Source organism: Clavelina lepadiformis, chromosome 4, assembly GCF_947623445.1.
Source record: "Clavelina lepadiformis chromosome 4, kaClaLepa1.1, whole genome shotgun sequence".
Classification (NCBI taxonomy): domain Eukaryota; kingdom Metazoa; phylum Chordata; class Ascidiacea; order Aplousobranchia; family Clavelinidae; genus Clavelina; species Clavelina lepadiformis.
In genome coordinates this window covers 9,056,612-9,070,902 of record NC_135243.1, presented here as the reverse complement: position 1 = coordinate 9,070,902, position 14,291 = coordinate 9,056,612, and the positions used below count along the sequence as shown (strand labels likewise).

Sequence of the window (14,291 nt, the reverse complement as noted above, 5' to 3'; positions counted from 1 at the left end):
TCGTCAGGACTGCGATGACAAACTTTCACTGTGCAATCGTAATCAAAGTGCATCGATGCAACAACAAACTCTCCATCAACTCTGCAAAGCACAATTGTAACCAAGACTTTCCTTAGCCAGGAAACTTCCCGCTTTTACAGCTAGTCAATTAGATCCTTTTGTTTTGTAACTTTTATAAGTATTTCTTTGATAAAAGCAACCATCTTTCTTCTATTAAATCCAAATGTAGACTGAATCAACACTCGGTCAGCACATCCCAGCAACACCACACAAACACAGATTCCACCATTGTCACGCAATGAGAAAATAAACGCGGGACGCTAAACACCAATTAGGCCCTAGCAGTAGCGATGTAAGACGTCGCAAGAGACAGACTAAAAACATGTGTATATATGAAGAGGTAAAATACGGCAGCACGTGAGCAAACATAAGAAAGCCTGACGAGCATGCATACGAATAAGACACGCACAATCGTGGAGGAATTGATCCCTCTTCTGTTGACGGACTTGCAGAATCTGCAAACCACATTTACGAGACACAATACATCTCTTTATAAAGCACACCATGCAAGCGGGTGGACAACAAAACCTTCGCAGACAAGCGTCGGCTGACAATGAACCAAGCAATTTTCGCCATAACCTGGCTAGGTCACATTCGTTATCACCGACAACCATTTGGGATCAAACATCATCTCAAACCATCGAAAAAAATTCGATTCCTTTTTGTCACTCCTAAATGGAATTTGTGATGAAATATGCATCATTTTGTGATATTTTACTTCTAGCCCTAGTACTTACTATTTCCAAGCATTATCATACTTATTTCTTCTCTTGTTGTAAATTTGCCCGAAAGTCTGCCACAGGAGACGCTCCCGGAGAATGACTCGGCCGCTTATGAATCACAATCTGAACCTGAAGAAGGCAAATTTTTCGCCGATTTCGACGGAGGCGTCTCCCGCAAGACAACCGGCAGACACGAGCAGTGCTGAACTTCATACAACCGCATAAATAACTTCTCTCTTTAGTGTAATTTACCTTATAGTTTCTTGGTGTATCGTAATCTGTGTAAATTTTTTCCCTTAGTTTAACGTAATTGTATCAGATACCTATTTCTATGTAACCGTAACTGTATCTTATATGTAACGTAATCGTAGTTGATTTCTTAATCTTTCCTCTTTGAAACCGTATTTGTTTTGTGTGCAATTTCTGTTTAATTGTAACATTTTCTCTATAAAACCAAACAAAAAATTTGGAAAATCTTTATAAACTTTTCAACAAAATTATTGTACCCATTTCTTACTATTATTTCATTTTGTAATATTATCCATTTTTCATTGTAATCAGATTTCCAATTACACCCACATTTTTTCTGTCCCGATCTCGGTGTAGTGAAGGAATGTCATAAGTCCCGGGATTATTCCATTTGACAGTTTGATTTTGGTACTGTGATGCTTAATTGGCTATTAGGGGTTAATGAATGCACTATCAATGAAGTCAGATCAGCGAACAATCGATGAAGCAATAATTATATATATTATAATATTTAACAACAGTTCACAACCCCAACAATTTGTCCAGTTAGCAGACTACAAAAGTTGCAATGAAATTGTCAACTTAAGTGCTTTAAGAGGACATTCCCATAAATCCAACCTCAATAATGTTGCTGCCTCTGACTTGCACTTAAACTACATTTTAAATGGCCAAATGAAAATGGTAAATAAAAGTATATGGATTTTCTTCATTAAACTCTATTGCACTTGATTCTTGGTAGTCATTAAAACTTTTAAAACTTTGCAGTCGACGATAACAAGCTTCCTAAACTACTTGGGGCATTGATGTTTGCCAGGTATCCTAACGCACCTCTCTCCAATATGCATTTTAACAATAATGCTGAACTACATCTCTACATTAATTATGCTTGTCGCATCGCACAAGCCTGCAAACAACTGGGTTTATTTCGTAAAATGCTGTTCAAAATCGTCCTTTATTGAGGTGAAACTCGCTGCCATAACAAACAATCTCACACACGCAACACAATAAAGAGATCATAGTAGAATACTCGATATGAGTAGATTTACACAAGTATTCATGTGCACTCACAAAGTTCTTCAAATACTTAGTCAGTCACTCAAACCCTTAAGCTGGCAGTCACTTGCAACAACAGTATTTGCAGGTTCCAACTACAGTGTCTTGCACCATAACGTATTCAGTGTAAGCATAACATTCGTTCTTCTTCCCTTTGACAAGTGAATCAGAAAACATGAGTTACTTCCAGTTCATTCGTTTCAAAAGCGATCTGTGACATTGAGCTTTCGCCATTCTGAACAATTTGCTTTGTTTGTTTTAGACATGAGTTCTGAAGATTCAACAGATTTACTTTATACTGAATACGAGACTTTTGCGTTAAGCGTTGGTGTCGAACTACCAACTGTGCCACGTAGAATGGGTTAAAAATACGCTAACCTGAACCAATCAAAGATGAACCGAAAGCATTGTTCACTTCGCTAGATATTGTAGTTCTTTCATCTTGCTGTGATTCTATTAATGAATTGTAATAATTTAGAAAATTGGCGTATTTAGTAAGCGCTTTTGTGTTCTCTGGCTAGGAAAAACTGAGTCATTTCAAATATGCGTGTGTTGCATTACGTGGCTATAGGTATATTTGTCCAATTTAACTATGACGCGTGTCCGTATGATAAAGTGACCTACTTTTTAAGTGGTTGCAGTTTTAGTAGCAATTATACCAACAATTGTAATGCTATCACGTTTACTTGTTTACTTTCCTCTGCTGACGCACTCTTGCTGTCAAAAGTTCATTAGTAAGAAACAACATCTTTATCTGTTAGTATTGCATTCGAGTCGATTTATGATTGGTTTATGACATATATAAAATATGTGCGTTGTATTGACTGAACATGATGACGATGATAAGAATATACTTTCGGTATTGGGAGAGGTTTGTGATTTGCTGTTGGTTTAGAAAACATCTGTAAATGAGTTGGAGTGAAATTTTTGTAATAATATAAAATTGACTAATTTCTCTGCACGACTTCAAAAACATTGAGAAGATTATTTTGTGCACTAGGAGACATGGACATCGCATTACGAGGAGCATGGTTTAGATTTTTTTGCAATACATCATCTCCGCATTGCATCATTAAGTGAAGACGAGCTCGAAAGTTTCCCTCATAGAACGCTGTCAACGGTTACCTCACCACTATCCACGCAAAATCAGCACAAGTCTTCCCAGGTGTTCCATTGCTTTGAAGATTCGTTTCAAACACTCTCGATTCTTCGCTTCTCTGCAAAGAAACGCCAGTGTCGTTTCTCAGTCGAAGTCGCAGTTCATTTGCTCGTCCCACACATTGTACATAGAAATCCGTTTGAAAGAGACTGGTTAAATAACCATCCTTCCCTGTTAAGTGAGCATATTTTTGCAACGGAAGCTTAACAAGACGACTCAACTTAACACCTCAAACAGACGTCGGTGCAAATATCACGTAGTATTTGCAAACTAGGTCATTTTTCAAAAGAAAGCATTTCATTAATTATTAATTTGAACCAGAGATATGTTGCTTTTCGAGGTACCTTTGTCGCAATTTCGCCGTCTATGTGCTCGGTGAAAGGCCCAATAAAGCCGTCAGAAGGACTCCGGACATTGTCCAACAGTTCGATCATCTAACACAGGAATGTCAATGGCATATCAAATGGCGACACTGCGTCCAACAAACATTTCGTATTCTTTTTACTAGAACAGGGCATGTTACTATGATTTTTTCTGTCACATCACCGCTTACAGCCTTGGTCGTTTCGGAAACTAACAGAACTTTCTGCTTTCGGACGCTAAAAAATAGTTCCTCGTCTCATGTCTGACTTCACTGTACTAAAACATTGCCATGTGCAAAAACTCTTTATAAAAAAAACTGTAATCCCTGACAAAGCTAAAACAATTGGCCATTTGAAACAGTATTACGAAAGATAATTAAATTCAATCGAATACTGCAGTGGTTCCCAAACTGTGTGCTACGGCGCACTAGGTAGGATTTGCAATTACAATGCTTTTCAATCAGTTGACAAAGAATTGTGAAAATTGATAAACGAAGACGATTAAGACGCGTAAACGCCTATGGCCCAAAAAATGGGCTCGTGAGAGGGGGGCATTAAATGTGCTAGTGCCTACAGTGTCAGTAAATATAGAAACCGTTTATGCTTGCTGGCGTAGGACTATACTTGTCGCATATAAGTAAGAACCTTCCTCAAATAACCGCAGGCTAACCCAAATTCAACCAGACTACTACTAACACCTACTGCAGTACTAACCTATTCTTTCCATTACATCCTAATATTACAATATGAAGAATGACTCGTAATTTTCTTCATCAGGTTTGATGCTCTGTGGAAATCGGAGACTGAGTCCTTTGTATATTAACCTATAATACTACATTTGTGAAGTTTCCGTGATTCCTTGACTTAGCATTCGAACTTAGTTTTGTCAGATCTCTTGCAGATTGCAAGAAATGACATTAACGACACTACTGAAAAAGCACACGCGGTAAAATCTACCATTTAATAAATAAAAAACGCAGCGAGAATGTGGAGGATGTCTATTACAAGTACTCGTTTATGAGCCTTAACGAACAAATCAAGTATGTTTTTAGACAGCCTTATTAAAAATAAATAAATTTTACTTCATAATCTCCTCACTTTAGAAGGCGGCACGTCAATCCAATCAACCGAGGGAGAGAATGAAGTTAGATAACATGTCTCTATGACCAAGAAGTAGCAAGGTACTTCGGGTTGAAAGGTCCGTGGGTTGAATCGTCCGTGGGTTGAATCAACCTAGAACCTTGAATCGTCCGCGGGTTGAATCGTCCGTGGGTTGAATCGTCCGACCTCCTATGTCCTTGAGGATGTCTTTACTTAATTTATGTGTTGAATTATCTGACTCTATTGTTCCTTGCGTTTAGAATACTTTAACCTTTTGTCGGCCGAAAGGTTTTTGTTATAGGTGCTGTACCCATTCTCAATAACAAGAATAATCAAAAACATAAGCAATACTACTGCTTATAACATGCACAATGGCTAACTTAGAGAACTCATCTGTTGATTTCGGTGATTTACTCCGCTAACTTTGCTCGCGGGTAAAAGTGCGAGCTTATATACATGAAGGTGATGGGAGTTAAAATGTTCGGCATGAAAAATGCTACAAGTCGTAGCGGGTGAGACTGGTCAATGTTCACACAATGGGAGACGATGCGTGTCGATCTATTGAAGTTTTGAGCTGATGTCAAACTGTGTTGTGGACAATATTAAGGTAATATTTTATATACCTTGTATCAATCTAATCGATGTTATCATGATGTGTTAATAATTAAGATGTCTAAATAAGCAATGGTCATCAACTTTTACATTTTAGAATGGCAATGGGTACTTTTAATCTTCAAAAAACACGTTTAATCCGAATAATTGCAAACCTATTTATAATAAAATTTAGGGTTCAAATAACAATCCAACATGGTGACTATGACGTGAAAATTTCTTAGAATTTAAAATATAAATTCAAAATCTCATAACAAAGGATAGTCATATAAGTTTAATAAGCATAATACACTGACTATTGATTTTTAAGTATTGATGAAAATGTTGTGATTGCATAAATATTTCTTTATGGGAGTAATGGCAGCTACATTTACAACTTAAAACATGATAGAACTGCGTAATTCATCCATACTCTGTCAAGTAAAACATGTGTTTGAACGATTACGCTTACGTGACATAGAACATGCGGTAATGACAAGGTATAATTTATAACGTAGTCGTCGCTTATTGCAAGGTGGAGAATATGGTATGGAAAAGTTTTTAAATATTAACCACGTAACAAAATCCGTTTCTGCAACGATAGCACTTTGAGCTGTAAGTACGCTGCTTTTTAGGGTATTTATTAATTAGTATACCGTCACTGCGTTTCTGTTTGACACTTGACACGTAACGTTTGCTTTTTATTAATTAAACAGTGTCCGCGCATGACCCGTATATTTTGTATTTTGAAATATTTAACCAATTGGTTTTAATCATATATATGTCATATATGTTTATCTGTCTCTAAGCTGTCCAACACATACGGGCCTTTTCGTATTCCCGATTTGTATTGATTGCTGTACTATAGGTTTCTTGGGTTGTCTTGTGATACAGCGTGCATGAGTTAAGATCCGAGAAATAAGTTGTTTTCCCGACTAACGTATATGCATGTTATGAAACGTTATTTATGAAAGATTTCATTATTCGATTTGCAGTAAAATGTCGTTTTTAGAGTAAACAATGAGTGAGTCTTCTTTAGAGAGATACATGATGACAATTGTTAGTGCAAACTTACATATCAACACCATAAGACAACGAAATTTGTTTCAGTTAGAGATTTACGATGATAATAAACGCAATGCTTATATCAAAATTTAATCAATTCTAGCCTTTAATTACGGCTGCAAAAACGTTTGTACATGTTTCGAAACAACTTTTTTCGTAACCAGCATTTAAATAACTTTCTTCGCAAACCCATTAGAATTAGATAATGGTTTCGCAAAAGATTCTAAAATTCTGATATGGAGCATTATAGCGAAACATCTTGGTAGTTTTGCTCATCTCTAGGGAAGTTCGTATTTAGTAATCAAGGACACCGCAGTTCGTACATCGTGTTTGCCCCACATGATCATTTGCTGATAAGTACATAGCACACACAATTGCAGCAAATGTATGAACAAAAGCTACCGGCATTTTCTTATTGCTAGTTCGAAGAGACCTGCAGTTAACTATATAATGTATTTCAAAACAGTAAAAACCAGGCACGTCTACACAGCAGTACTGGTGTCGGTAAAATGCTCAACATTCGATGTAGCAAGAGACAAAGCGCAGCCAAATCGACAAGCGCTTCCGCCCGGAGGCAGAGGACACTGTGGAATGACAAACCAAGCGTAAAACAACGTAACACAAACACAGTCAACTTTCAGTTGCAATTAACACATTAACAGTGCTGATGATGGAACACCTTAGCCCTTGGGTAGTTCATTTGAGGGCGAATGCTTGCCAGAACATCAACCTTTCTAGATATTTCGGCGACATGTACCGCCGGAGCACTTCAGTTGGGGACAGCTGGCGAAGGGTGCAATTTCATTGACGAGCTTTGCTATCATATTTGCAACGCAGTGAACTTTGATCAAGAAAACGCGACTGTTAACCTATCACGAGCCAAAGACTGTCATGACCGTGGAATATTTTAGAAAGAAAAAAGCTCCAATGATTATATAAATACTGTGCTAAAGAAAAAATAGGTTTTTTCGCCGAGATCAATCGATAGGCGGCAACGCAGGCGAACTGGCAACTTAAGTGAGTTCTACCGTCTAAAGAATAAATTAGTTGTACTAATGTTGTTCTTTCTGTGCTTCTCTCATCGTTGCTTTTGATTTTTTAATTCGGCGTGTGTAGATCTATTGAAGTTTTGAGTTGATGTCAAACTGTGTTGGGGACGATACTAAGAGAAAATTATAAAAACTTGGTATTAATATAATCTATGTTAGATATACTCTGTCAAATAAGACATGTTTTTGAACGATTTTATGCTTCGTGACATTGAACATAAGGACAAGGTATATTTTATAACGACAATGATGACGTCGCTAATTGGCTTAAGTGGAGAATGTGGTATGAATAAGTTTTAAATACTAACCACGTAACAAAATCCGTTTCTGCAACGATAGCACTTTAAGCTGTAAGTACGCTGCTTTTTAGGGTATTTATTAACTAGTATACCGTGACTGCGTTTCTGTTTGACTTTTGATACGTAACGTTTGCTTTTTATTAATTAAACAGTGTCCGCGCATGAACCGTATATTTTGTATTTTGAAATATTTAACCAATTGGTTTTAATCATATATATATCATATATGTTCATCTGTCTCTAAGTCTAAGCTGTCCAACGAATACGGGCCTTTTCGTATTCCCGATTTGTATTGATTGCTGTACTATAGGTTTCTTGGGTTGTCTTGTGATACAGCGTGCATGAGTTAAGATCCGGCAAATAAGTTGTTTTTCCGACTTTCGTACATGCATGTTATGAAACGTTATTTATGAAAGATCTCATTATTTTATTTGCAGTAAAATTTCGTTTTCAGAGTAAACAACGTGTGAGTCTTCTTAAGAGAAATATCGAGGCGTTAAGTTATGACGATTGTTGTTGTGCATATACGTATCAAGACCAAAAGGCAACTAAATTTGTTCCAGTTATAGACTCTACAGTTCCATTGTATCGGTCCTTCTCTATAACGGCATTACTCGATGTTTGTGACCTTTTTACAAAAGCAACATTTAATGCGATGTGGTATTTTTCTTGCATGGTGCGTCAAGTAATATACCAATTTTAGGTTTTCCCAAACCTTGCCAGCCAACTTGCCATTTTTGCAGTTATAAACCCGTATTTTAAAAAATACGCGCACAGTGGTTTTTAAGTTGTTTGTGGAGACCGAAACCGTATCTTAGTATTCTTCAAGAATTTCTCAAAATTTACGTTTCTTTAACTACTGCAGAAAATTAGCGTTTACCGGTAGATTTTTAATAGATTGTGGTCTTTTAAAATTTCTTCGCGGTCGTCAAAGCAAAACTGAAAAAAAAATTTGTGCTTTGGATCCAAATCATTGGACATTGCGTTTTAATGTTTCAGCAACTTCCAATATTAATTACAATGAGTTATTATAATTTTATCAAACAAAATATGGTGAATCCTTTATCCTTGGTTCAGACAATAATAAATGCAAGGCTTATACCAAACTTTAATCAGTTCTTGCCTCTAAATGCTGCTGCAAAAGCTTTTTCGTAACCAGCATATAAACAACTTTCTTTTAAAAACTTTACGCAATAGATTAGACATTCGTTTTGTTAAAGATCCTACATTTCGAATGTATAGTGTTATAACGTAACAGTTTCGTAGTTCTGCACATCTGTAGGGAAGTCAGGTTGGAAAGCAAGATATTCCTATTTACGACCAAAATGGGAGTTGCAAGTTTTGCGCGACATTATTGTTTAGAAATGAACGACAAAGCGTATACAATATATCTTTAATTCTTTCAGTTTTGTTTGTTTTGTGTAGGTGAATATATATGTGTGTGTACTAGACTGTTGTGGCCAAAATCAATACAGTAATTAGTTACTAATTTCTTGTTGTCGAAAACAGCCTATTTTCATATAGAATGTTAGACTTTACTTCTGCTGCGTTATTCCTTGCTACTTTTCTTGGGGTTTATTATTGGTTTTGGCGTCCCAAAAAATTCCCACCAGGACCAAGAGGAATCCCGATTTTGGGGGTGGTTCCGTTTTTAGGAAAATGGCCCGAAAGAATAATCCAGGGATGGTGTAAAAAATACGGTCCAGTTGTATCAGTTCGCATGGGAAGAGAGGATTGGGTAGTTTTAAACGATTTCGAATCGCTTAACCAGGTAAGAGCGGCTTATAGCCTTAGCCTTAGCGTTATAGCCTTGATTATTTGAATGAAACCTATTTTCTTTGTCATGATAGTGAATTGTAATAAATAAGAAAGGGAGTGGTGTTATGGTTGTATCTGGGTTTTCATCATAAGTAATTTGATTAACAAACAATGTTTTCATTACAAGCATAGCATTTGTCTTTTACGCTGAAAATTTTTCACTTTTACGACTATAGCTAATTCCAGAAACTTTTACGAAACAACTTACAAGCAAAATAAAAAATTGCACCAACACAAGAACAATTTAATTGTTTAGTTGTACTTTAGATCCGGCCGGAGATTGAAGATTAAGTATGACTAGAGTCTTGACTTTAATGTCTAAAGTCCGAAAACTTTTGACCTACTCCTTGAGCGGACGAGCTTCTGCTGCATTTATATCCGCTTAAACTTCATGTAAGAAACTTAAAATTTGCTTTTAGTGCTTTGTCAAGCAACACACCAAGTTTTCGGGAAGACCTTATTTTGAAGCATTGGATAATCTTACCCATGGATTAGGGTTGACATTTTCAGATTATGGACCATTATGGAAGTCACAAAGAAAGTTTGGTCAAAAGACACTCCGTGGGTGAGCATAATTTTGCTTACACAATTTGCTGAAGCTACTTTAGAACATACACATCTTATAAAAGTTTTAATTTAAGCAGGCTGTAATATTTTTATTAGTCCGGTATTTATGAATTTGTGATAAAATGGTAAGACAGGACCCATAAAACAAAATGCAGCTTGTTCATAACATAATTTATGTTTGTATTAACATGATTTGGAAATTCTTTTATTCGAATTCACATTCCACCAATTCCTAACACATCTAGCTTCAAAGTTTAAAAGCGATTCTATTCCTTGAAGCCCAAGTGTACAAAGCGATCTCTCTAGAACACTTGGGTATTTTCATTTCAGTTTGAATTTTTTCCGTTGTAATTTAGCTAAATAAATACTTTCACCGGTAACAAAACAATAACAAGGAAACAACAAAACTAAATTTGGAGTAGAATAATACACCTTTTTTATAAGGTTCGGTGTTGGAAGAAAGGGTATGGAAAATTCTGTTACCGAAGAAGTGACTTGTTTTTTGAAAAGTGTGCAAGCTACTGAAGGAAAAGCATTTGATATTAAGGTTAGCTTACTTACCGATTTGCATGTACATAAGTTTCGAGATTTCGTTTTTATTTTGCTTGTTTTATTTTAGGATTTATTGCAACAGTCCTCCTGCAATGTTATTTCAAGTATTGTCATGGGAAAAAGATACGAATACAATGACGATACATTACGCCGTTTAGTTAAAATATTTTCCGATGTGTAAGTGTTCTTCGTTTTGATTCGTTGGTTAGATGTAGCTACTGATTGATGCAGCAATTTTTAAATCATTTTGCAGCCTGCACTCAAACATTGCAAAACCTTGTTTTCGCACCTCAGTAGCAGCAATCAACTTTATCAAAATCCTAGAAAAAAGTTCCATAGAATAAATCTGATTTGTATCTCAGACGTATGAATATCGAAAAGTATGAAAAACATAATTGAAACCACTTCTTGCGTTTAACGAAATTGGCGTGGCTAAAATTTAACAAGCATTTGGCAGCCTAAGATATCTTAGATATTATCTATAGATAATATCTTAGATATTACGTCTCGACTGGGGATGCGAGAACGTTCTTTTGTGAACCGCTAGGTTTATATTCTCTTGTTGGACTGTCAGATTGAATAAAAAATTCATAGTATTTTTGAACAGATTTGACGGTGCATTTGAAAACTTCGCACTACAGGCGATTATGTTTGCCCCAAAATTAATTCACGTTTACCCAATCTCGCGATTTTATGAAGAACTGAAGCAGAACTTCAAGTACCTTTCAGGTGCAGGAGAAACTTACTACATTGAATTACATTACCTAATTGTTATAAACGAATGGGTACCTTATTTAAGTTATCTTGAGGCTAATGTCTTAATAATCTAAACAACGTTAAGTAGGCTACATAGTTGAAGCATTTGTTTGCATTTCAGTAAACAGTATTCTCCAAACCAACCAAAAGTTTAATTATTATTTAAGCTAAATTGCTAAAATCGCCACTATTATGACAATCTTTATTTTTGTGAGGCTATTTCGTAAGCAGTGGAATTATTCTTACAGCTATTGTCAACCCTTTTCAGATTAATTCAAAAAGCCAAGTTACAGTATACTGACTTTATTGATTGCTTTTGTTACAGATATAAGCTCTGAAGCGATCACTGAACACGAGAAAACCTTCGATAAAGAAAATCCGAGAGATTTTATCGACGCGTTTTTGAACGATATGAAAGAAGGAAGCGATAAGAGTTTTAAAGTAAACCTAAAAATTCATACTAACTTTTGTTACCCAAGACAAATTTTCTTATCTGAAATCATTACAAACTACGCTTTGACGTCTGATCGTTATTATTGAATATGTTTACGATTCCCTCGGAACTGCACCATATTGAAATTTACATACTTGCTCATCTCTTGATTAACTTTGAATTTTGATAACCAATCATCATCGGCTTTATAACATAATATTTACAACTAAACCAGTTCAAAATAGTACCGCCCAACAAATTATAGTAACTGCTGCAATTACGCATATGTGAATTACAGTAGTTACTCATGTGTGCAACTACTGGCGTGTTGTTGATTATAGGTTCACTGGTTACTTATTCTGTTACGTTTTAAAAATGTCAAGTTAGTTACCGATAACCAGGTTACATATTCGATTGCTTTCAAAGCATGAAGTTGCTTGTCAGTTATGTGAAAACTTATGCACTTACTTATTTGCGGATTACCAATAACTAAATTCAAATATACTGAATAACTAGCCAGAAAACCGTTGACTTACTTCAAGGCAATGTGAACAGCTTTTAGTTATTTTTTATGTATTGATTAAAGCTAGCTGAAGTAAGTATAAAGATATTTCAGATTTATTCATTGCACTTGTTACAATTGGTCAATTACCATGCTATTGTACTGTATACCCCGTTAGGATTTACTTTTTCATGCAAACTGCTATCGCTTATGTGGTGTTGTAGGTCGAGCAGCTTCGTGGATACCTAAGAGATATATTTGAAGCCGGAACAGAAACAACTTCAAGCACTATAAACTGGTCCCTAATTTGTTTGCTTCACTATCCTGAGATTCAAACAAAATTACGAGAAGAAATTCGAAAAGTAGTAGGTAAGCTAATAGAACACGATATAATTTATTATTGCTTAAATCATATGCAAATAGCATTTACTTGATGCAACAAATGAAAAAAACTGGCCTGATTTATCTTCATATTCTGTGAGCGGCGTATTTATTTTTTCTTATAGGCTCATCGAGTACGGTGAAAATGTCTCATAAACGAGACATGCCGTACATGAACGCTTTCATCCAGGAAATCATGAGATTCAGGACGTTTACTCCATTCGCCTTTCATCATAAAACAAGCCAAGATGCCGAAATAAATGGATACTTCATACCTAAAGACACCACGGTATAGAACAAGTTTATAGGCAAGAGCAGCAATAAACCCAAATCTCTTTTGACATCAGTAAATTGATTATCACGTAAAATCAGGTTTCTTCTGGACAGAGCACAAGCATGTTTCAGGGCGTAAATACTAAAATAGCATTAAGACATACGTGAAGTAAATCACTTTTACTCAAAATGTATGGTTTGAACACTTTTTCTGGAGCCTTTTTTGCTGATGTTATAAATAGTAGCGATTTATCGTAATAGTATCGCGATACGGGATGTTACTAACAATTACAGATTATTTTATGCAATTGTTTTAACAATATATCATTAGTAAAATCGTTGGTTATAGATGAACAACATTTTCAGGTCTTGCCCAACATATGGGCGGTTCACAACGATCCTAACTACTGGAATGAGCCGGAGAAATTTAAGCCGGAGCGTTTCATCGACGAAAAGGGAAATTTCTTTAAGTCTGAACACGTCATTCCGTTTTCAGTTGGTCCACGTCATTGTCTAGGCGAGCAGCTTGCTCGAATGGAAATATTCATTTTTCTTGTTTCGATGATTCAGAGATTCGAGTTTTTGCCTGATCCTGAGTCAAAATTCCCTGAGTTGAATGACGGTTCGAATGGCAGTCTCTTCATTCCTTATCCATACAAACTTATTTGTCAAGAAATTTAATGCGTTTAATTTTCGCATTCAGAAAACAATTGCTATAACTGAAGTTTCGACTGGTTTAATTTTTCAAGTTTTCTACTGCGGAATGAGGAAATATACATGTCCCTATTGTACCATTTCTAAAATAAATCGAACTAATTTACTGTGAGTCATGCTTGTAAAAACTCGCCCAAGAAGTACCAGCATTAGCCTACATCATTTTAGATAAAATGAGATATAGGCCTAGGTGATGTGTTTTTTGTATTTGCAATATAAATTTTTAATCCTTAACTTTGAAAAAGTTAGGATACCTATCATTTTGAAAAAAGATTATCTAGTAAGTTTTTTCTTCTTCAGATAATTGCTTAATTGCGATAACTTTATTAGTTAGATTAGTATGCGCACCAGCCGCTGCATGAAAAACACCTACAATTCTTGTACAACTTAAGGACAAAATCTGATTACTTTTAAAACAAATATGGAATCAAGCCCAGATAAAGTGGGTTAGTTTGCTAGTGTTAGTTAGTTAGTTTCACGTTTTAATAAAAACATTAGTAGGATTTAAGAATCAAAAAATCTGTAGCGTCCATTAGAATTTTTTCGGCAAAGTGTTTTTTTTAAGGTTGCACCACCCATTTTTAA

At 35.6% G+C, this 14,291-nt stretch overlaps 1 protein-coding gene across 1 annotated transcript; it reads left to right on the top strand.

The window, feature by feature from the left end:
• The first annotated feature begins 9,219 nt into the window (after positions 1-9,219).
• LOC143452679 (cytochrome P450 2C16-like) lies at positions 9,220-13,818 on the top strand. The gene is made up of 9 exons (XM_076953731.1): positions 9,220-9,481; positions 9,948-10,093; positions 10,540-10,642; positions 10,715-10,824; positions 11,255-11,376; positions 11,729-11,844; positions 12,563-12,707; positions 12,845-13,008; positions 13,359-13,818. The coding sequence occupies exons 1-9, from the start codon at positions 9,236-9,238 to the stop codon at positions 13,671-13,673; spliced, it is 1,467 nt and encodes a 488-aa protein (XP_076809846.1). The 5' UTR covers positions 9,220-9,235; the 3' UTR covers positions 13,674-13,818.
• Positions 13,819-14,291: the final 473 nt, after the last annotated feature.

Coding starts and splice junctions, on each gene's coding strand:
- LOC143452679 (XM_076953731.1), top strand. CDS start 9,236: ATGTTAGACTTTACTTCTGCTGCGTTATTCCTTGCTACTTTTCTTGGG. Junction 10,825..11,254: donor GTTAAAATATTTTCCGATGT/GTAAGTGTTCTT, acceptor ATTTTTGAACAG/ATTTGACGGTGCATTTGAAA. Junction 12,708..12,844: donor AGAAATTCGAAAAGTAGTAG/GTAAGCTAATAG, acceptor TTTTTCTTATAG/GCTCATCGAGTACGGTGAAA.